The sequence below is a fragment of the Pelophylax lessonae genome (genome assembly GCF_965119305.1).
Source record: "Pelophylax lessonae genome assembly, chromosome: 3".
NCBI lineage: Eukaryota > Metazoa > Chordata > Amphibia > Anura > Ranidae > Pelophylax > Pelophylax lessonae.
Genome location: NC_138770.1, coordinates 148,750,031 through 148,766,773, shown reverse-complemented (window position 1 = coordinate 148,766,773; position 16,743 = coordinate 148,750,031). Strand labels below are relative to the sequence as shown.

The following is a 16,743-nucleotide window of genomic DNA, read 5'->3' as shown; positions in this document are numbered from 1 at the left end:
GCTTTTGACATACAGGTGTTTCATTAATTACCTTGAGGGAACCGGATGGGAACGGACCGTCTGTCCGTTCTCATCAGATCCCACCCGATCCGATCGACGGATGGAAAATAGGGTTTCCATCCGTCCAGATTTGACGGATCGGATGTCAGCGGACATGTTTTCGCTGACATCCGATGCCCCATAGAGATGAATGGGGTGTTCGTTCAGATTCGCCAAAAAAACTGACAGGCGGATCTGAATGGTCCACCTGTGTGAAAGAGGCCTTAAGTTTATCGGGAATGTAATCTTTGATGAGTAAGGCTGGCCATATATGGAGCGAATTTCTTTCCTGCAATCACGGGTTGAAACTCACTTGATTCCCCCATCAACACAGACAGTGCAGACAGGGAAATCCCTCCTGCCGAGCCATTGTCTTCTCCTGGCAGGGGGCAGTGAAAGCCGTCCCCGCTGGGAGCAGACAGTGATTATTGCTAGCGGCTATAGCAGCTGTTAGCGATAATCGCAGGTAAAACCCGGCCTGCTGGGTGCACCCAAGTTCATCGATTGATCAACTTGGAACATTTGAGGGGGGGGGGGGCAGCAAAAAAGCCGCCCCTTGCATGAAAAAAAAAAACCCGACCCGTCCTCTGATTCCCGGCTCCCGTGTCTGCCTCCTGCACACATACAGTACCCGGCGGCTTGCTATAAAGTGGCACTTGGTATCGACAGTGAGGGACGTACTTTGTCAGGAGGGATAGAGGGACTGGTGCCCCCATAGAGCGTCCGGTGACTGGCCAGACTGGCTGCACTTAATTCAATAGGTGGGGGCGGAGCCTAATGTTTCGCCTACCTATCTCTGTGCGGCATCCTTACACACTGTAACTTCTCCCCGGGGCGGGGTCTGTCTGTGTCGAGGAGGAGGAGAGAGAGGAGGACAAGGGAACCCCCAGGCCAGGACAGCAGGTACGAATCACGATTAATAAGTTAACTTACCGTTACTATTACTCCAACAATCAAATTTAAACTTTGCAGTAGATACATTTTCACTGAATATGGACTGTTTATTTCCTTTCCATCGATTTCAGCATGCATGGAGCACTTTGCAGTACATTAACTTTCACTGAATGGGAACTGTTTAATAGGTTTGCATTGATTTCAGCATGTGCAAAGTGCTCTGTGCATGCTGAAATCAATGCAAACTCTTTAAACAGTTCGCATTCAGTGAAAGTTCATGTACTGCAAAGTGCACCGTGCTTTAACCACATCAGGACCGGAAGGATTTACCCCCTTAATGACCAGGCCATTTTTTGCGATTCAGCACTGTGTTACTTTAACTGACATTGTCGTGCGACGCTGTACCCAAATTAAATTGATGTTCTTTTTTTCCCACAAATAGAACTTTCTTTTGGTGGTATTTGATCACATATGCGATTTTTATTTATTGCGCTATAAACAAAAAAGACCGACAATTCTGAAAAAAATATATATTTTTTTTACTTTCTGCTATATAACATTGCCCAAAAGAAAAAAAATGTAAAAATCTAATTATTTTATCCTTTTAGGCCAATTTGTATTCTGCTACATATTTTTGGTAAAAAAAATCCCAATAAGTGTATTTTAATTGGTTTGCGTAAAATTTATCATGTCTACAAACTAGGGGAAAGATTTATGCCATTTTTATTTATCTATCTATTTTTTTACTAGTAATGGCGGCGATCTACGATTTTTAGCAGGACTGTGACATTGCGGCGGACAGATTGGACACCTAACTGACATTTTTGACACTTTTGGGAGGGACCAGTAACATTACAAAAATATGCACTGTTACTGTAATAATGACACTGGCAGGGAAGAGGTTAACCCAGGGGTGATCAAAGGGTTAAGTGTGAGCCTAGGGGAGTGTTTTCTAACTGTATGGGGGAGGGACTTGTGAAATGAACACAGAGACCTGTGATCCTATATATCAGGTTCTCTGTGATAATTTCAGAGAGAACAATGGTCTGCGTGGTTTACCTATGTTGTTCTCCTCCCTAAGCCGGGTAAGGACCACACCCTCTGCTCCTCATACCGCCCCATTGTTCTGCTCAATGACGATCTCAAAATCCTTACGAAGGTCTTGGCTACTAGACTGGCTAGGGTCTTGCCCTCTTTGGTGGACATAGATCAAACGGGCTTTATGCCGAGCAAGTCCACGGACACCAACCTGCGCCGCCTGTTTACCCATCTGCAGGTGTCGCATGCCTCTACGGGCACTAGAGTGGTGGTGTCGCTGGATCTAGCCAAGGCCTTTGATACAGTGGACTGGGTGTATATGGGGCGGGTGTTGCGGCGCATGGGGTTTGGTCCTAAGTTCTGTAAGTGGATTTCTCGCTTGTATTCTAACCCTCGCATGGCATTGAAAATTGGGTCGTCTCTGTCCCCCTTTTTTGCGGTGGGTCAGGGGACCAGGCAGGGGTGTCCTCTTTCGCCCTTCCTGTTCTCCCTGATGATAGAACCTTTGGCCATAGCGCTGCGTGCGTCCCCGGAGGTTGGTGCGTTGGAGCTGGCTCGATTAAGGAATGTCTTGCTCTCTATGCGGACGACATGCTGCTATTTTTGGGGGACCCTAATGGCTCCCTGCGTGCGGTTTTCAATATTTTGGACACCTTTGCCAAGTGCTTGGGCCTCAGGGTTAATTGGGATAAATCTACCATGCTGCCAATAGATCCGGGTGCTCTTACTGTGGCCGATGGTACGTTGCCACTGAAATGGGTTAACAAATTCACCTATTTGGGGGGTCATGGTGTTGGCTAGGGTGGCGGATTATCTTCCTCTTAATTTGCTACCTCTGTTAGATGTCTTTAAACGCAGGGCGGAGGTGCGGAGGGACTTGCCGTTATCGGTTTTGGGACGCATCAATTTGGTAAAGATAAAACTCCTCCCTGTCTTTCTGTACTTTCTTAGGAATTCCCCGGTATGGGTCCCCCGCTCGTTTTTCCATCGAGTCCATGGCCTGAGACTTGTTGTCACTTGTTTCTTTTTATGTGTTTGCCCTATGTGGCACTGTGATGTGTTATGTGTTGTCTTTTCTTGAAAACCTTTAACCACTTGCCGACCAGTCACGTTGACTGTACTGCGGCAAAGTGGCTCGTTATCATAGACCTACGTCACCAGACATTCCCCTCTCTCTGCGGCCCACGCGCACTGCCGGAGGCTCGCTCCCGCTGTATTCAGTTACAGCGGGAGTCGGGCCAGGCGGTGATCACCGCTGCTCTTCCCCCATCTTCGGGGATCTAGTGTGGAAATCCGCCCGCTTGTGTAAACAAAGCGGGCGGATCTCCAAAGTGACAGGCAGGGTCAGATTGCAGGGTTCAGCGTAGCTGAACCTGCGATCTGTCCTTGTGTCACTCAGCCACCTCCCCCCACACACGTTAGTAAGCACCAGGCATACATTAACCCCTCCCTCTCCAATAAAAGTTAACCCCTTCACTGCCAGTATCATTTTTACAGTAACAGTGCATATGTATAGCACTGATTACTGTAGTAATGTCACTGGTACCCCCAAAAGTGTCAAAAATGTCAGTCAAGGGTCCGATCTGTCTGCCGCAATGTCGCAGTCCCGCAAAAAAAAAAAAAATTGCAGATCGCTGCCATTACTCGTTAAAAAAACCCCACCAAAAATGACAGAAATCTTTCCCTTAGTTAGTAAACGCAATAACTTTTGCGCAAACCAATCAAAATACGCTTATTGTAGCAGAAAACAAATTGGCCTAAAATGTTAAAAAGTTTAATTTTTACATTTTTTGGGGGGGGAATTTCATATAAAAAAAAATTTGAAAAATATTGTTGTTTTTTCAAAATTGTCGCTCTTTTTTTGTTTATAGCGCAAAAAGTAAAAATCGCACAGGTGATCAAATACCACCAAAAGAAAACTCTATTTGTGTGGAAAATTTGGGTACAGCATTGCACGACCGAGCAATTGTCCGTTAAAGTAACGCAGTGCCAAATCGCAAAATATGCCCTGGTCAGGAATGGGGTAAAACCTTCTGGTCATAAAGCGGTTAAAAATGCGCTCATTGAGAATTTTTTTGTAAAAGACATGTAGCTAAATACATTTTGGCCTAAATATATGACAAAAATTGAATACATTGGATATTTTTTAACTGTCAAAGTAGAAAAATATTGTTATTTTTTCAAAATGTTCACATTTTTTTAATAATATCGCAAAAAATAAAAAGCACAGAGGTGATCAAATACCACCAAAAGAAAGCTCTGTTTGTGGGAAAAAAAGGACGTAAATTTTGTTTGGGTACGGCGTTGCATGACCGCGCAATTGTCAGTTAAAGTCGCACAGTGCCGAATCGCAAAAAGTGGCCTGGACGTAAGACAGCAAAATCCTCCAGTGGTAAAGTGGTTAATAAACAGAAATTTAAAAAAAAGGTAGGCTCAGAAAGTGATAGCTCTGTGTATATATTTGTTTTTATACTTTAAATGTATTTTAAGTTAGACTCCCACTGTATATAAGGACTGCAGACTGTGTACAAGGTATACAATATGTAGGCTTGGACTCATTAGACCACAGTCAGTATTTAATGCAATTTAGCCACACCTATTTTATGCACAGCACCTGGAATTTTCCATATACATACATTGCCCCAAGGTGTGCCTCTTTATCAAGTTCCAATAGTTGAGGTTTGTGCTCACTTAGTAAGGAAAGGAATATTTTGAAAATCTGACACCTTCCTAAGCCTCATTCACACCAAATGCGACTTTGCAATTGCAGTACTTCAGCGTAATATCAAAAAAGCCGATCAGCGCGATTTGGATCTCCGATTTCATTGCGGCTTGTGATTTAATGTACCAGAAGTCAATGCAAGTTGCAAAGAGATCGCATTAAAAGCGCAGGAACCTTTTTCAAAGTCACTAAGACTTGAGTCGCAACAATTCGAACAGTTCCATTTCTGAAAATGAGAACTGTCCAATCGCATGACAAATCGCACTGGTGGGAACGAGGGCTAAAGGCCTTGTAGGTGGAGGCAGAATACCAAATGACGTTGTACAAATGCTACCACTGGAGTCTATAATATATGTACAAATACCATCATTAGGGACCGGTTCTCACCAAAATCTGGTGCAGGAAAGGCCTGTTACATGCATGTTTCCTGCACCGCATTCAAAATGCACTGCCTTTGCAATTTGCTGTGGGTGTCAATGCATTGTTAATGGTACTCCAAATGCAGATCTCAAAAGCAGTGCATTTGTGGGCACCAGATCACATAGTCTTTAATTACCATGGACATTTTGTGTGTTTTGTAAAGTAGTGCATGCATCACATTTTGTGCATTCCCATGTGAAAATTGCATTGCAGGGGAATGTGAAGGAATTGTGCATGAACCAGGACCGCATTCCTGTGCAAATCTTGTGTGAACCAGCCCTTCCACACTTAATTCCAATCAAAGCTGAATTGTCAGTTTTACATAGGGTTATTCTTTAAACCACAGAAGAGAATACGTATATAGATTTCTTTTATGTCTGATTACTAGAAGGGCAATCCACATAGTTCAAGCAAGGGCTTAGTAAGCAGAAAAGCAGGCGGACACTTACATTAGGAGACGGTTCTTTCTGTTCATATTTTATGTCTTCTTTACCATTGACCTCCGCCTCTTTCACATGATATGATGTGCCTTCGATGAAATTAATATAGTCTTTATAAGAGCATAATGGGCCTGCCAGGATGCCCAGGAAATTACAACAGTAACTTAAATACTCCAGGAGACTTGGCATGTGTCTGTAATTAAAACATAAGCAGCTGGTGAGATGTCACTTCTTTGGACAAAAATCAAAACAAAGAAAAATGCATGATGGGCATTAAAAGCATTACTATAGTTATAAATTTTCCAGTCACAGGGAGTGCCAGCCAAAAGGTCTGAATGATATCAGCTGGAATGTAAAGTATCTCTGATACCCACAGCAACCAATCAGATACAAGGCATTATCTTTCTACCATGGGACAGAAAATAACAAATGACATTTCACCAATTGCAGTTGGCAATATAGTGCTATATGCAGCATGGTGGGAGTGGTATACCCCGCATGCAAGCAATAAAGAGGGTACATGGTTTGCAGAGAGAGGGCAAATCTCCAAAGACCACCAATATAATGGGGTCACTTCTCCACTGTATGGGGCATTTCTCCAATGGCCACCAATATACTGTAAGGCCTATAATTAATAATATTGCTGCGACAAGTGACCATAAATAAATGAAGATAATTCAGTGTTTCAATTACAAGTGAAAAATCAGTAACATGTGAAAAATCAATAACATGTGAAAAACCAGTGGTAAAATCAATCAAAATTGTCCCAATCTGGTGATATAAGAATCACTAATAAATAATATATTGTCCCCAATCACATATAAAAGATTGTGTCAAAAAAATCGTGACTAAAAATCTTCCTCCATACACGTGATTAAAGGTGCTGCATGCTCCACTCAAAGTGCTCCAAGTGCTGGTGACAAACTAGCAGCTCACCTCAAGGATAGACTGCTAGGAGTCAAAGCAAGCCTTTAGACAATTCCAATAGCATGGTCTTCCAATCACCGCCTCCTGCTCCTTTCTTCAAATGTATGCAGCATCGGTGTGGAAATAAAGAGAAGAATCTAGTGCTCTCTGCTAGGCGGGGCCCCGCTGACGAAGTTAATTACGTAACGCGTACGGGGGAGGAGCCTGTGCGTCATTACGCCGATTCCCGGATACAGGCAGAGTCTGATGTGTTGAGAGCCTGCACTGCTTGAAGTGCAACTAAATGTAAGTGTATTACCATTGCTTATATTGAATAAACAACCCAGCCTAGCAGAGAGCACTAGATTCTTCTCTTTATTTCCACACCGATGCTGCATACATTTGGAGAAAGGAGCAGGAGGCGGTGATTGGAAGACCATGCTATTGGAATTGTCTAAAGGCTTGCTTTGACTCCTAGCAGTCTATCCTTGAGGTGAGCTGCTAGTTTGTCACCAGCACTTGGAGCACTTTGAGTGGAGCATGCAGCACCTTTAAATCACGTGTATGGAGGATTTTTAGTCACAATTTTTTTGACACAATCTTTTATATGTGATTGGGGACAATATATTATTTATTAGTGATTCTTATATCACCAGATTGGGACAATTTTGATTGATTTTACCACTGTTTTTTCACATGTTATTGATTTTTCACATGTTACTGATTTTTCACTTGTAATTGAAACACTGAATTATCTTCATTTATTTATGGTCACTTGGCGCAGCAATATTAATTATTATAGATTTCACAGGTGTTTGGCACTGATTGTTTGCAGCCTTGTGCACGAGATTGTCTTGCTTTGGATTTTGGATTGCGCTGATTATATATTTGCTGATATACTTTTTTCATATTCTAATATACTGTAAGGGGCACTGCTTTGCTGACCACCAATGTACAGTGGGAACTTCTCCGCTGACCAGCAATATAAGTGGGCAAATCTCCATCAACCACCAAGATGAAGGGGAAATTCATTCCTGGCCACCAAGATAAATGGTGGCACTTCTCCATTGACCACTAATGTCAGGAGGCGCTTATCTGCTAACCAACAATTTAAGTTACTCGAACTTCTCTGCATAATGCAGACATAATCCTGACCCCTACACCCTATAATCTGTGCTGCACATTATATATTCCGGACTACCACACTGTCAGGATTCATTTTTTGGACATTATTTTTATTAATAAAATGTCATGATTATTATTGCAAAAAACTCTGTTTTATTGAGCAGGGAAGTGTTGAAAGGTAATTTGCTACAGCTGTTACATTTGCTAGTTATGCTACAGGCTGCAGGTAATACCTCTTTCAAATGTGAGGCTGAACTATGGAACATAAAGGAAACAAAGGTGGAGGTATTGCTTGTAGTGAGCAGATGTCAAATTCCATATGCCAACCGATTTTACAGAAATGACAGCTGGACTATGATTGCTTGCTGACGGCAACACAGACACTTTATAGCTTGCAGTGTACAGTGACCATGAAAACAGCTTTGATATTAGTAATAGAAAACAGTTCACATTTAGAAAATGAAATGGTAAAAAATGTAACCACCATCATTACACTAAGAAACAAAACAGGTTATCAACTGACCCTGAGTATACAGAAACATAATTATGACCAGAGTCAAGAGCAGTGTTTCTCAATCTTTTTTCAGTTAAGGCACCCTTTGAAAGTATATTCAGTCTCCATGCACCCCAGTCTAATGCGGGGTACACACCATGAGGGTTTTTGCTGTTCGTTCAGCCCAGCAGGCTGAATGAGAAATAAAAAATTGACAGATCGCTGTACTAACACAAGCGATGTTAGTACAGCGATCTATCCGCTGTGCTAATGTGTTCTGACAGGGGACTGCCCCCTGCCAAAGCACAGTGATCAGGGCTCGCAGCCATTGTCTCCCGGTACGGATGCTGCTTTTCCAGCATGCCCATTTGACAGAAGCTGGTCGCGAGAGGAGCTGTACACACAGATCGAAAGTCAGAAGGTTACTGCCGCAGCTAAAACACGATGCTCTTTACAGACGTATGGAGCTGCCATTCATTACTAATGGCACCTCCACACATCTAAAAATTCAGCGCATTTGTAGATGTGGGAACCGCTGGGAAATAGCATGGTGCAGAAACCATTTTCCTGCCTGAAACAAAGGCGCAGCAGTCCATTGAAATTAATGGGCTGCTGTGCCCATGTAAATGCGGCTCACAGAGCCGACCACCTCCCACCTACTTAACTACTCTCCCTTTACCTGCAGAGGCAGCAGCCAGGGTTGTACCCATGCTGTAACCACAATGCTATGGCAGGATTTTTAACATTAATGATAAATGGGGCTGTGCTACAACCATCCTGCAACCGCATGCACTGCATTTAGGGGGTAAAACAGGCAGTGAAGAGGCGACATATCACCTCCTCACCACCTGTCAAATGCCTCTGAAAAGTGATCTGAGCATGAATTGCTTTTCAGGGGAGCGCCATTCTGATTGTACAGAGTGTAGGGGTCAGGAGCCAAAGAAACATACACATGAATGCATATAAACATACTTTATATCCATCCATCCACACACACACATATATATATATATATATATATATATATATATATATATATATATATATATATATATATATTAGGGATGCACCGAATAATCGGCGGCCGAACATTATTCGGCCGAAAATAGAAAAAATAGCACTTTCGGTGTTCGGCCGAATAAGTCAAAAGGCCGAATAATTTTGTGCCGAATAATAGGGCTGAACGATAGTCGATATGATATTGACTATCGTTCTGTGGCCGTAGGCGATATTCATATCGCCGAGGTCACGATATTTACAGGGGGAAGGGACTCGGAGGAGGACAGGAGGACTCACAGACTTCCGTGTTAGGCAGGGGAAGCCGGGACACTTCAGCGGTGAGCATACATACATTACTCACTCAATCACTGCAGCCCGCCCCACACATTCAGTGAGTCTTACTCTCCTCCCTAGTTTTTTCAATGGCACATTCAGGAAGCCAATCACGCCGTGATTAGCTGCACAGCGAACCAATCACGCGTGCCTGCACACCTGATTGGTTCCGCTGTGCCGCTACTCACGGCGTGATTGGCTTCCTGAATGTGCCATTGAAAAAACTAGGGAGGAGAGTAAGACTCACTGAATGTGTGGGGCGGGCTGCAGTGCACGAGTGAGTAATGTATGTATGCGGCTGTGCTCCTTTCCAGGCTACTACTAGTCCACCTCCAGCCTCCTACTACCACCACTATGAGAGACTGTCTGTCACTGTATAATCTGATCGAGTCCACACTGACACTGACTGACTGTCACTGAGTAATTGATGTTACCACATTAACCCTGACCTGCCCAGTGCCCTGTATCTGCAATTAAAATTTACAAGGCTGCCTGCATGCTTCCTGATTTCCATTCCCAGCATCCTTCCCAATCCCTACAGTGTCACTAACATTAACCCTATGGTACAAGGCTGCAGTGTGCACTGAATACCATTCCCTACAGTAACATTTAGGGAGAGAGAGAGACATGAGAGGACAAGAGAGAGAGAGAGAGACATGAGAGGACAAGAGAGAGAGAGTGAGAGGACAAGAGAGAGAGAGAGAGTGAGAGAGAGACACGAGAGGACAAGAGAGAGGACAAAAAATTGGCAAAATAAATGGAAAAAATGCAAAACACCGCGTTCGGTATTCGGCCTTCGGCCAAACATTTTATTATTATTCGGCTTCGGCCAAGAATTTCATTTCGGTGCATCCCTAATATATATATATATATATATATATATATATATATATATACATACACTGTATATACATACACAAACATGCCCATTCATACATAAACACACACATATACATTTACACACACTTTGACACATACAGTAAATACACTCAGACACATACAGTACATACATATAACAAAAAAAAAATGTAGATGTAGCACCCTACAGGTAGGTGCTAGGCAAAGTATAGTGGGCCTTGGCTGCCTAACAGCAGGGCCATGATTTCAGCTGGCTGTCATGTCTCCCAGGTGTGTCTGCTGAGAGAGGAGTCTCCCCACTGGCTACATGAGATGATTCTCATTGGGTAGTGGAGAAAACCCAATCAGAGACACACTCAGGCCTGTATCTACCCCAGAAGGCAGATTCTGCCACAGAGGATTCTGGGAGTGGGTATAAGTTCTGAAGGAACGCATGACGCAGCGTCTTTGGCGGGAAGCAGAGTCCCAGAAGGGAGAGTACGGCTGTCTCCCCTCCTGTCAGAGGAAGCGGGTGTCCCGGGTGTCGGCCTGGGAATCCAAAGAGTGCGGAGCTGAGCTGCAGAGAGGATCCGGTGTGCCGAGAACCAGCAGAGAGAGAGAGAGAGAGAGAGGGGTCCAGTTCCAGGAAAGCCTACAGAGGTCGTGAGTGCTGTGGACTGCCCCTGGGGGTCTGCCGGAGGGGACCACTCCGGAGAAGGTTCTAGGGATCCAGGAGTCAGCTAACTGTTAAAGGGGGTGCCTAGTTAGAGGACCCTGAAGTATTCGAGGGGGTACCTAGTCAGAGGACCCTGAAGTATTAGAGGGGGTACCTGCAGTTTGGGCCCTGAAGAGTCAGTGTACAGTGTGTAGTGTACAAAGTTAAAAGTTGTAGCAGCACAAGTAGTGACAAGGAGCTACCTCAGCCAGTGAAGGGTTGGAGGGAGCTGTTCAGTGACTTTTGAGCTAAATCGAGTATCAGGAGTCAAGAGTTCTACAGTTCTGGAGCTTCTGAGCTAGCAAACAAGTTAACAAGTTAAAGTCGAGGTTTCAGCACTAATTCAGTCAAGCAGCATTTGAAGTGTCAGGAAGCGCTGGTCGGCATTCAGCTCGCACCAAGACAGCATTAGTGAGCGTTTTTGTACAAAGTCCCAGTTAAGCCTAGAAGAGCCAGAGGAGTATCCCACTCATTCCCTTCTCCCATCCCCGAAATACAATAAAACAAAACAAACCAAATATGCCGGAATGGTCATTGTCTCAGTTCTCACACCTAGGTTCACAACTTAAATGTGTTGGAAGTGTTACCGGTACTGATGGCAGACCCACCTCAGGCCCCAGGCCTGGAAATATTGCTACATGGAATTATTGACAGTTCAGAATTTATAAAGGGCTGAGACCGGCAGAGCTGCAAACTGTCGGCAAAGGAAGAGCGGAAAATATTTTTTAACCAGAGTGCCAAGTCATAGATACAGTATATATAAAATCATGTGAAACATTTAAAAAGTAATGAAAACCCCATACATAATCCCGCTAATTGCAGATATGGTGATTGATATAAATTCATGTAATGATTACATTCATTAATATCATTCACCATGCCTGCAATTAGTAGGATAAAACCAACTGTGCTAAAAATTTCTACTATCACAAACAAATGTAGTATCCCCCAGAGCTCACAGAAGCTCATATGCAGCTTGCTGTATAGCCTCCTCACTGTCTTCTTTTTCACCCCTTTCATACACCTGCATGTGCCTCCCCAACTACACCGTCGCAGGAGCAGAAAGCATTACAGCACAGAAACCATCAGAGCAGATCCAGAAAGCTGTGCAGGTGCCCAGCCCGCCCTTAGCAACCAATGATTACGTCATCGGTTGGCAGGAATGCGGGCGGGTGACCCACTCAGATTTCTGGGTGCCCATGAAAGCTGCAGGCATGGACATCAGCAGAACTTTTTTCAGGGCGGGATCACCCCTGCTCCGCCCCTTTTCGACAATGTCTTGATGGCGATGTCAGTCACAGTGCGAGCCACGAATTGTGAGCATTTATTTTTAAAGAATGGCAGAATTAACTTTTAAAATATTTGTTAAACTAAAAAAATAATATTGATCCTGTTCCCTTAAAGCATGTTATACAGCACAGTACTTGTGCTGTGTAATTTGGCCCCTTCTATCACCTAAAATACCTTGTTGATTATGTTTGGCTATGTCCTCCCCTCTGTAAACTGACCACGGTATATCATGGCTGCTGAGCCCTAACAACGTGGTCAGTCTATGTGCCTCTGTCATCCGCAGCCCTCATGTCCTCCTCTGTCCTCTCTACACCCTCCCTCCCTGCCTGTCTGCTCCTGTGTCAGTGTCCGTCCCCTCCCCTCCTGCTGCTGTAGTTTCATTTAAAGTTTAATATCCTGTCTATAGTCTGTTCAATAATCCTGTGTGCCCCTGTGTCCCTCCTCCTCTCGGCCCCTCCTCCTCCCCTCTCCCGACTGACATCAGCAGGGAATCTTCAGCCCCGCCAGCTGTCGGCAGCCGTCAGATGGGGAGAGGAGAGAGCCAGCGGGTCACATGAGCAGAGATCAGTGCTCTGAAAACTTATAAAGAACGGCTTATATTTTTAAAACACACACACACAGACACAGGGGTAAGGACACACTGGATTATTAAACAGACCGGACAGGATGGTATAAAGTGGCTTAACAACCACTCTAAAGGGGAAGTTGAGATTCCGGGGGGGGCACTTGCCCCCCCCCCTTGCTGATGCCCATGGCTGCAGACACGTTTGAGACCTCGGAGGGGTACCACTATACTAACAAATAGGTTTAACTACTGATGATTAGAATCTTTTACTAGATGCCTGCTTACTTAGTTGGGGACGTTTTTGGCAATATTTCCACGACAGCCCCGGGGACTCTCTGCGGCACCCAAGGGTGCCGCGGAACCCCAGTTGAGAAACCTTGGTACCACATTTTGCTAGCTGGAAGCTGAAGAATAGTAAAATTGATTGTAGAATAAAAACAGTTTTGCTTTTGACTGCTAGCGATTGCTTGTGGTTGCAGTTGTTTTTATTTTCTTCTTTGAGGTCTTTGCGAGCAGCTTTTTAGAACACCTTTCTGTCACTTTTTAAATAGCATTTTTTTTTTTTTCTTTCCTTCCTTCGGTCTGCTAATTAAGGAGAGTGGTTAATTGGTCAAAGGTGCTCCAGGTACTATATAACTTTCTGTAGAACTTCCTGTGAGTTTAAAACCGGAGATTATAACAGGAATCTTCTAACCTGTAAGTGACATCTGAAATCTCATGTTAGTAGTATTAATATTGTAACTGGAATATGAAGTGCTAGCAAGGCTGAAGGTTTTGTGCAGTGCACAGTGTGCCGCATGTATACAACAATGGAGCAACAGCTCCAGGATGGATACCACTGCGACAGATGTAAGGCCTAGACAGTTAATGGTAATAGGAGATTCTATAATCAGAAGGACTGATAAAATAATTTATCGCCAGAATCACCTCAACATAATGGTTTGCTGTCTCTCTAGTTCCAGGGTTCTGCATGTGGTTGGGCTGGGCATTACCCAGCTGTCATTGGTCTATGTTGGAACCAAAAAAATACATGAAAGATGGAGGCTCCCTAAGAATCAATTTAAAGAACTAGGCTGCAAGTTGAAGGGAAGGACCCCCAAGGTAATATTCTCTGAAGTATTCATTGGAGTTTGTTATAGGCCACCCCATGTTAATGAGGAGGTGGAGACTCTGCTCCTTTTACAGATAACACAGTGATAATAATGGGGGATTTTAACTACACAGAAAATAAATGGAGTAATGGCACTGCAGGAACAGGTAAAGGTAAAGATGTATAAACCTATTACAAGACAATTTTATGGTCCAGTTCATTGGGGCTCCATCTAGGAATTATGCTCTGCTGGACCTGGTAACCTCAAACCATGCAGAGTTTATTTCTAATGTTCATATAAAAGAAACTCTGGGTAGCAGTGACCATAACATGATTTTATTTAACGTTAGCTGTAAACAACAAATATATAATGGAAATAAAAAAACTTTAAGAGCACAAATTTTCCAAGGATGAGGGCTGCTCTCTAAGACTTAGACTGGGAGGGAATATTGGCATCGATGAACACAGAACAGAAACCGGAATTCTTCAAAAAGACTGTATGTAAACACACTCCAATATATATTCCCATGGGCGATAAGTTTGAAAGGGAAAAAAAAGACCTACATGGCTCTGTTCGAAAACCTATAAATAATAAGAAAAGAGCCTTTAAAAAAATATATACCAAAATGAAAGAACACTATTATCATTTAAATGTTACTAAGAATATAACAGAATTTGTAAAAAGCAAATCAAGGCTGTAAAAATTCAAAACAAATGACAGATTGCAAAAGATAGTAGAATAATCCCCCAAAAAGTCTTCCACTGTATTAATAGTAAAAAGGTCAGGTCTGAGCATGTAGGCCCTTTACAAAATAATCTAGAGTGGGTGACTGGGGACAAAGAGAAAGCAAATGTATTAAATAATTTCTTAAGCTCTGTTTATACAAAAGAGCATGGGGGAGCTCATGTCCATAATGAGGATGGTATTGACACAGCCCCAAATGATCCACTATGGCTCAAAATTTATATGGTCCAGAAATATTTAGACAGAATAAAGGTGAAAAAGCACCTGGACCAGATGGCATCCACCCATGCATCCTAAAAGAATTGAGCTCTGTCATTTCAAAGCCATTGTTTCTATTTTTAGGCACTTTTTATTGACTGGAATAGTACCACTGGATTGACATAAGGCTAATGTGGTGCCCATATTTTAAAATTGATCAAAGTCTTTACCAGGTAAGTGAGTTTACCAAGTGTGTTCTTGCTGGAAAATAATATTTTAATCAACAAACAGCATGGATTCATAAAAGACAGATGTTGTCAGACAAACCTGATTTTTTTTTTATGAGGAGGTGAGTAAAATCTTATACAAAGGAGTGGTTGTAGACATAGTATGTTCAGATTTTGCAAAAGCGTTCAACACAGTTCCCCACACACACAGCTAATGTGTAATTTTGGAAAAGGATAGAAAACTGGCTAAATGAGGTTTAATGTTGATAAATATAAACTTCTGCACTTGGGGGCTAAGAATGGGCATGCATCATACATACTGGCGGGAGTAGAACTTGGGGAATCCATAGCGGAGAAGGATCTGGGTGTTCTGGTAGATCCTAAGCTTAATAATAGCATGCAATGCCAAGCTGCGGTTTCCAAAGCAAGCAAAGTCCTTTCTTGTATTAGGAGTGGCAAGGACTCCTAAGAGAGAGATATGATTTACCAGAGGAAGTGGGCCCCCAACTTAATGGACAGGCCACAAAGGCTATGGAAATAAACCACTCAGAATAAACTCTTTCCTCCACACACATAGGGATATGGACCGCTTGTAACCAATCTCGACATCCAAAGGTACAACACAATGCAGCAGTAAAGCTCATATACAGCTCCGGTATTAAGTGTCAACTCCAGTTTAGACCTGTTTCCAGGTCTAAAATTGCCTTCCCCTGCTGGGGTTAATTCCAGGCTCCTCAGCTGTTCAAACTGCTTCCACTCTCCTCTCTCCTCACTGAACTGGCTTTGTCTGGCTCTACCATACAGGCCTGATCGGAGGAGTGCTGCAGAGATGGTTGTTCTTCTGGAAGGTTCTCCTCTCTCCACAGAGAAACGCTGGAGCTCTGTCAGAGTGACCATCGGGTCCTTGGTCACCTCGCTGACTAAGGCCCTTCTCCCCCGATTACGCAGTTTTGCCGGGCGGCCCACTCTAGGAAGAGTTCTGGTGGTTCTAAACTTCTTCCATATATGGATGATGGAGGCCACTGTGCTCAATGGGACCTTCAGTGCTGCAAACGTTTTTCTGTACCCTTCCCCAGATCTGTGCCTCAATATAATCCTGTCTCTGAGGGCTACAAACAATTCCTTTGACTTAATGGCTTGGCTTGTGCTCTAACATCCACTGTTAACAGTAGGACCTTATATAAACAGGTGTGTCCTTTCCAAATCATGTCCAATCAACTGAATTTACAACAGGTGGACTCCAATCAAGTTGTAGAAACACCTTAAGTATGATCAGTGGAAACAGGGTGCACCTGAGCTCAATTTTGAGTCATGGCAATGGCTGTGAATACTTAGGTACATGAGATTTTTTCCTTTTTTATTTTTAATAAATTTGCAAAGATTTTAAACAAACTTCTTTCAGGTTGTCAATATGGGGTATTGCTTATAGAATTTTGATGAAAATATTGAATTTAATCAATTTTGGAATAAAGCTGTAACATAGCCAAATGTGGAAAAAGCGAAATGCTGTGAATACTTTCCGGATGCACTGTACATTACATATACTGTAGTTAGTCTGGTTGAAAAAAGACTCAAATCCATCTAGTTCAACCAAAAGGGCCTCATGCACACTGGACGATATAAAAAACCCAGTAGCTATAGCTGTAGAATGTTGCTTTAAAAACACA

At 43.2% G+C, this 16,743-nt stretch overlaps 1 protein-coding gene across 2 annotated transcripts in view; it reads right to left on the bottom strand.

Moving 5' to 3' along the window:
* The window catches only part of MBOAT2 (membrane bound glycerophospholipid O-acyltransferase 2), a 416,068-nt gene that overhangs the window by 69,286 nt on the left and 330,039 nt on the right, over positions 1-16,743 (bottom strand). For both annotated transcript variants that reach the window (XM_082248995.1, XM_082248994.1), the window contains exon 7: positions 5,563-5,746. In XM_082248995.1, the coding sequence (XP_082105121.1) occupies positions 5,563-5,746 (184 nt within the window). The remainder of the gene's footprint in view (positions 1-5,562; positions 5,747-16,743) is intronic.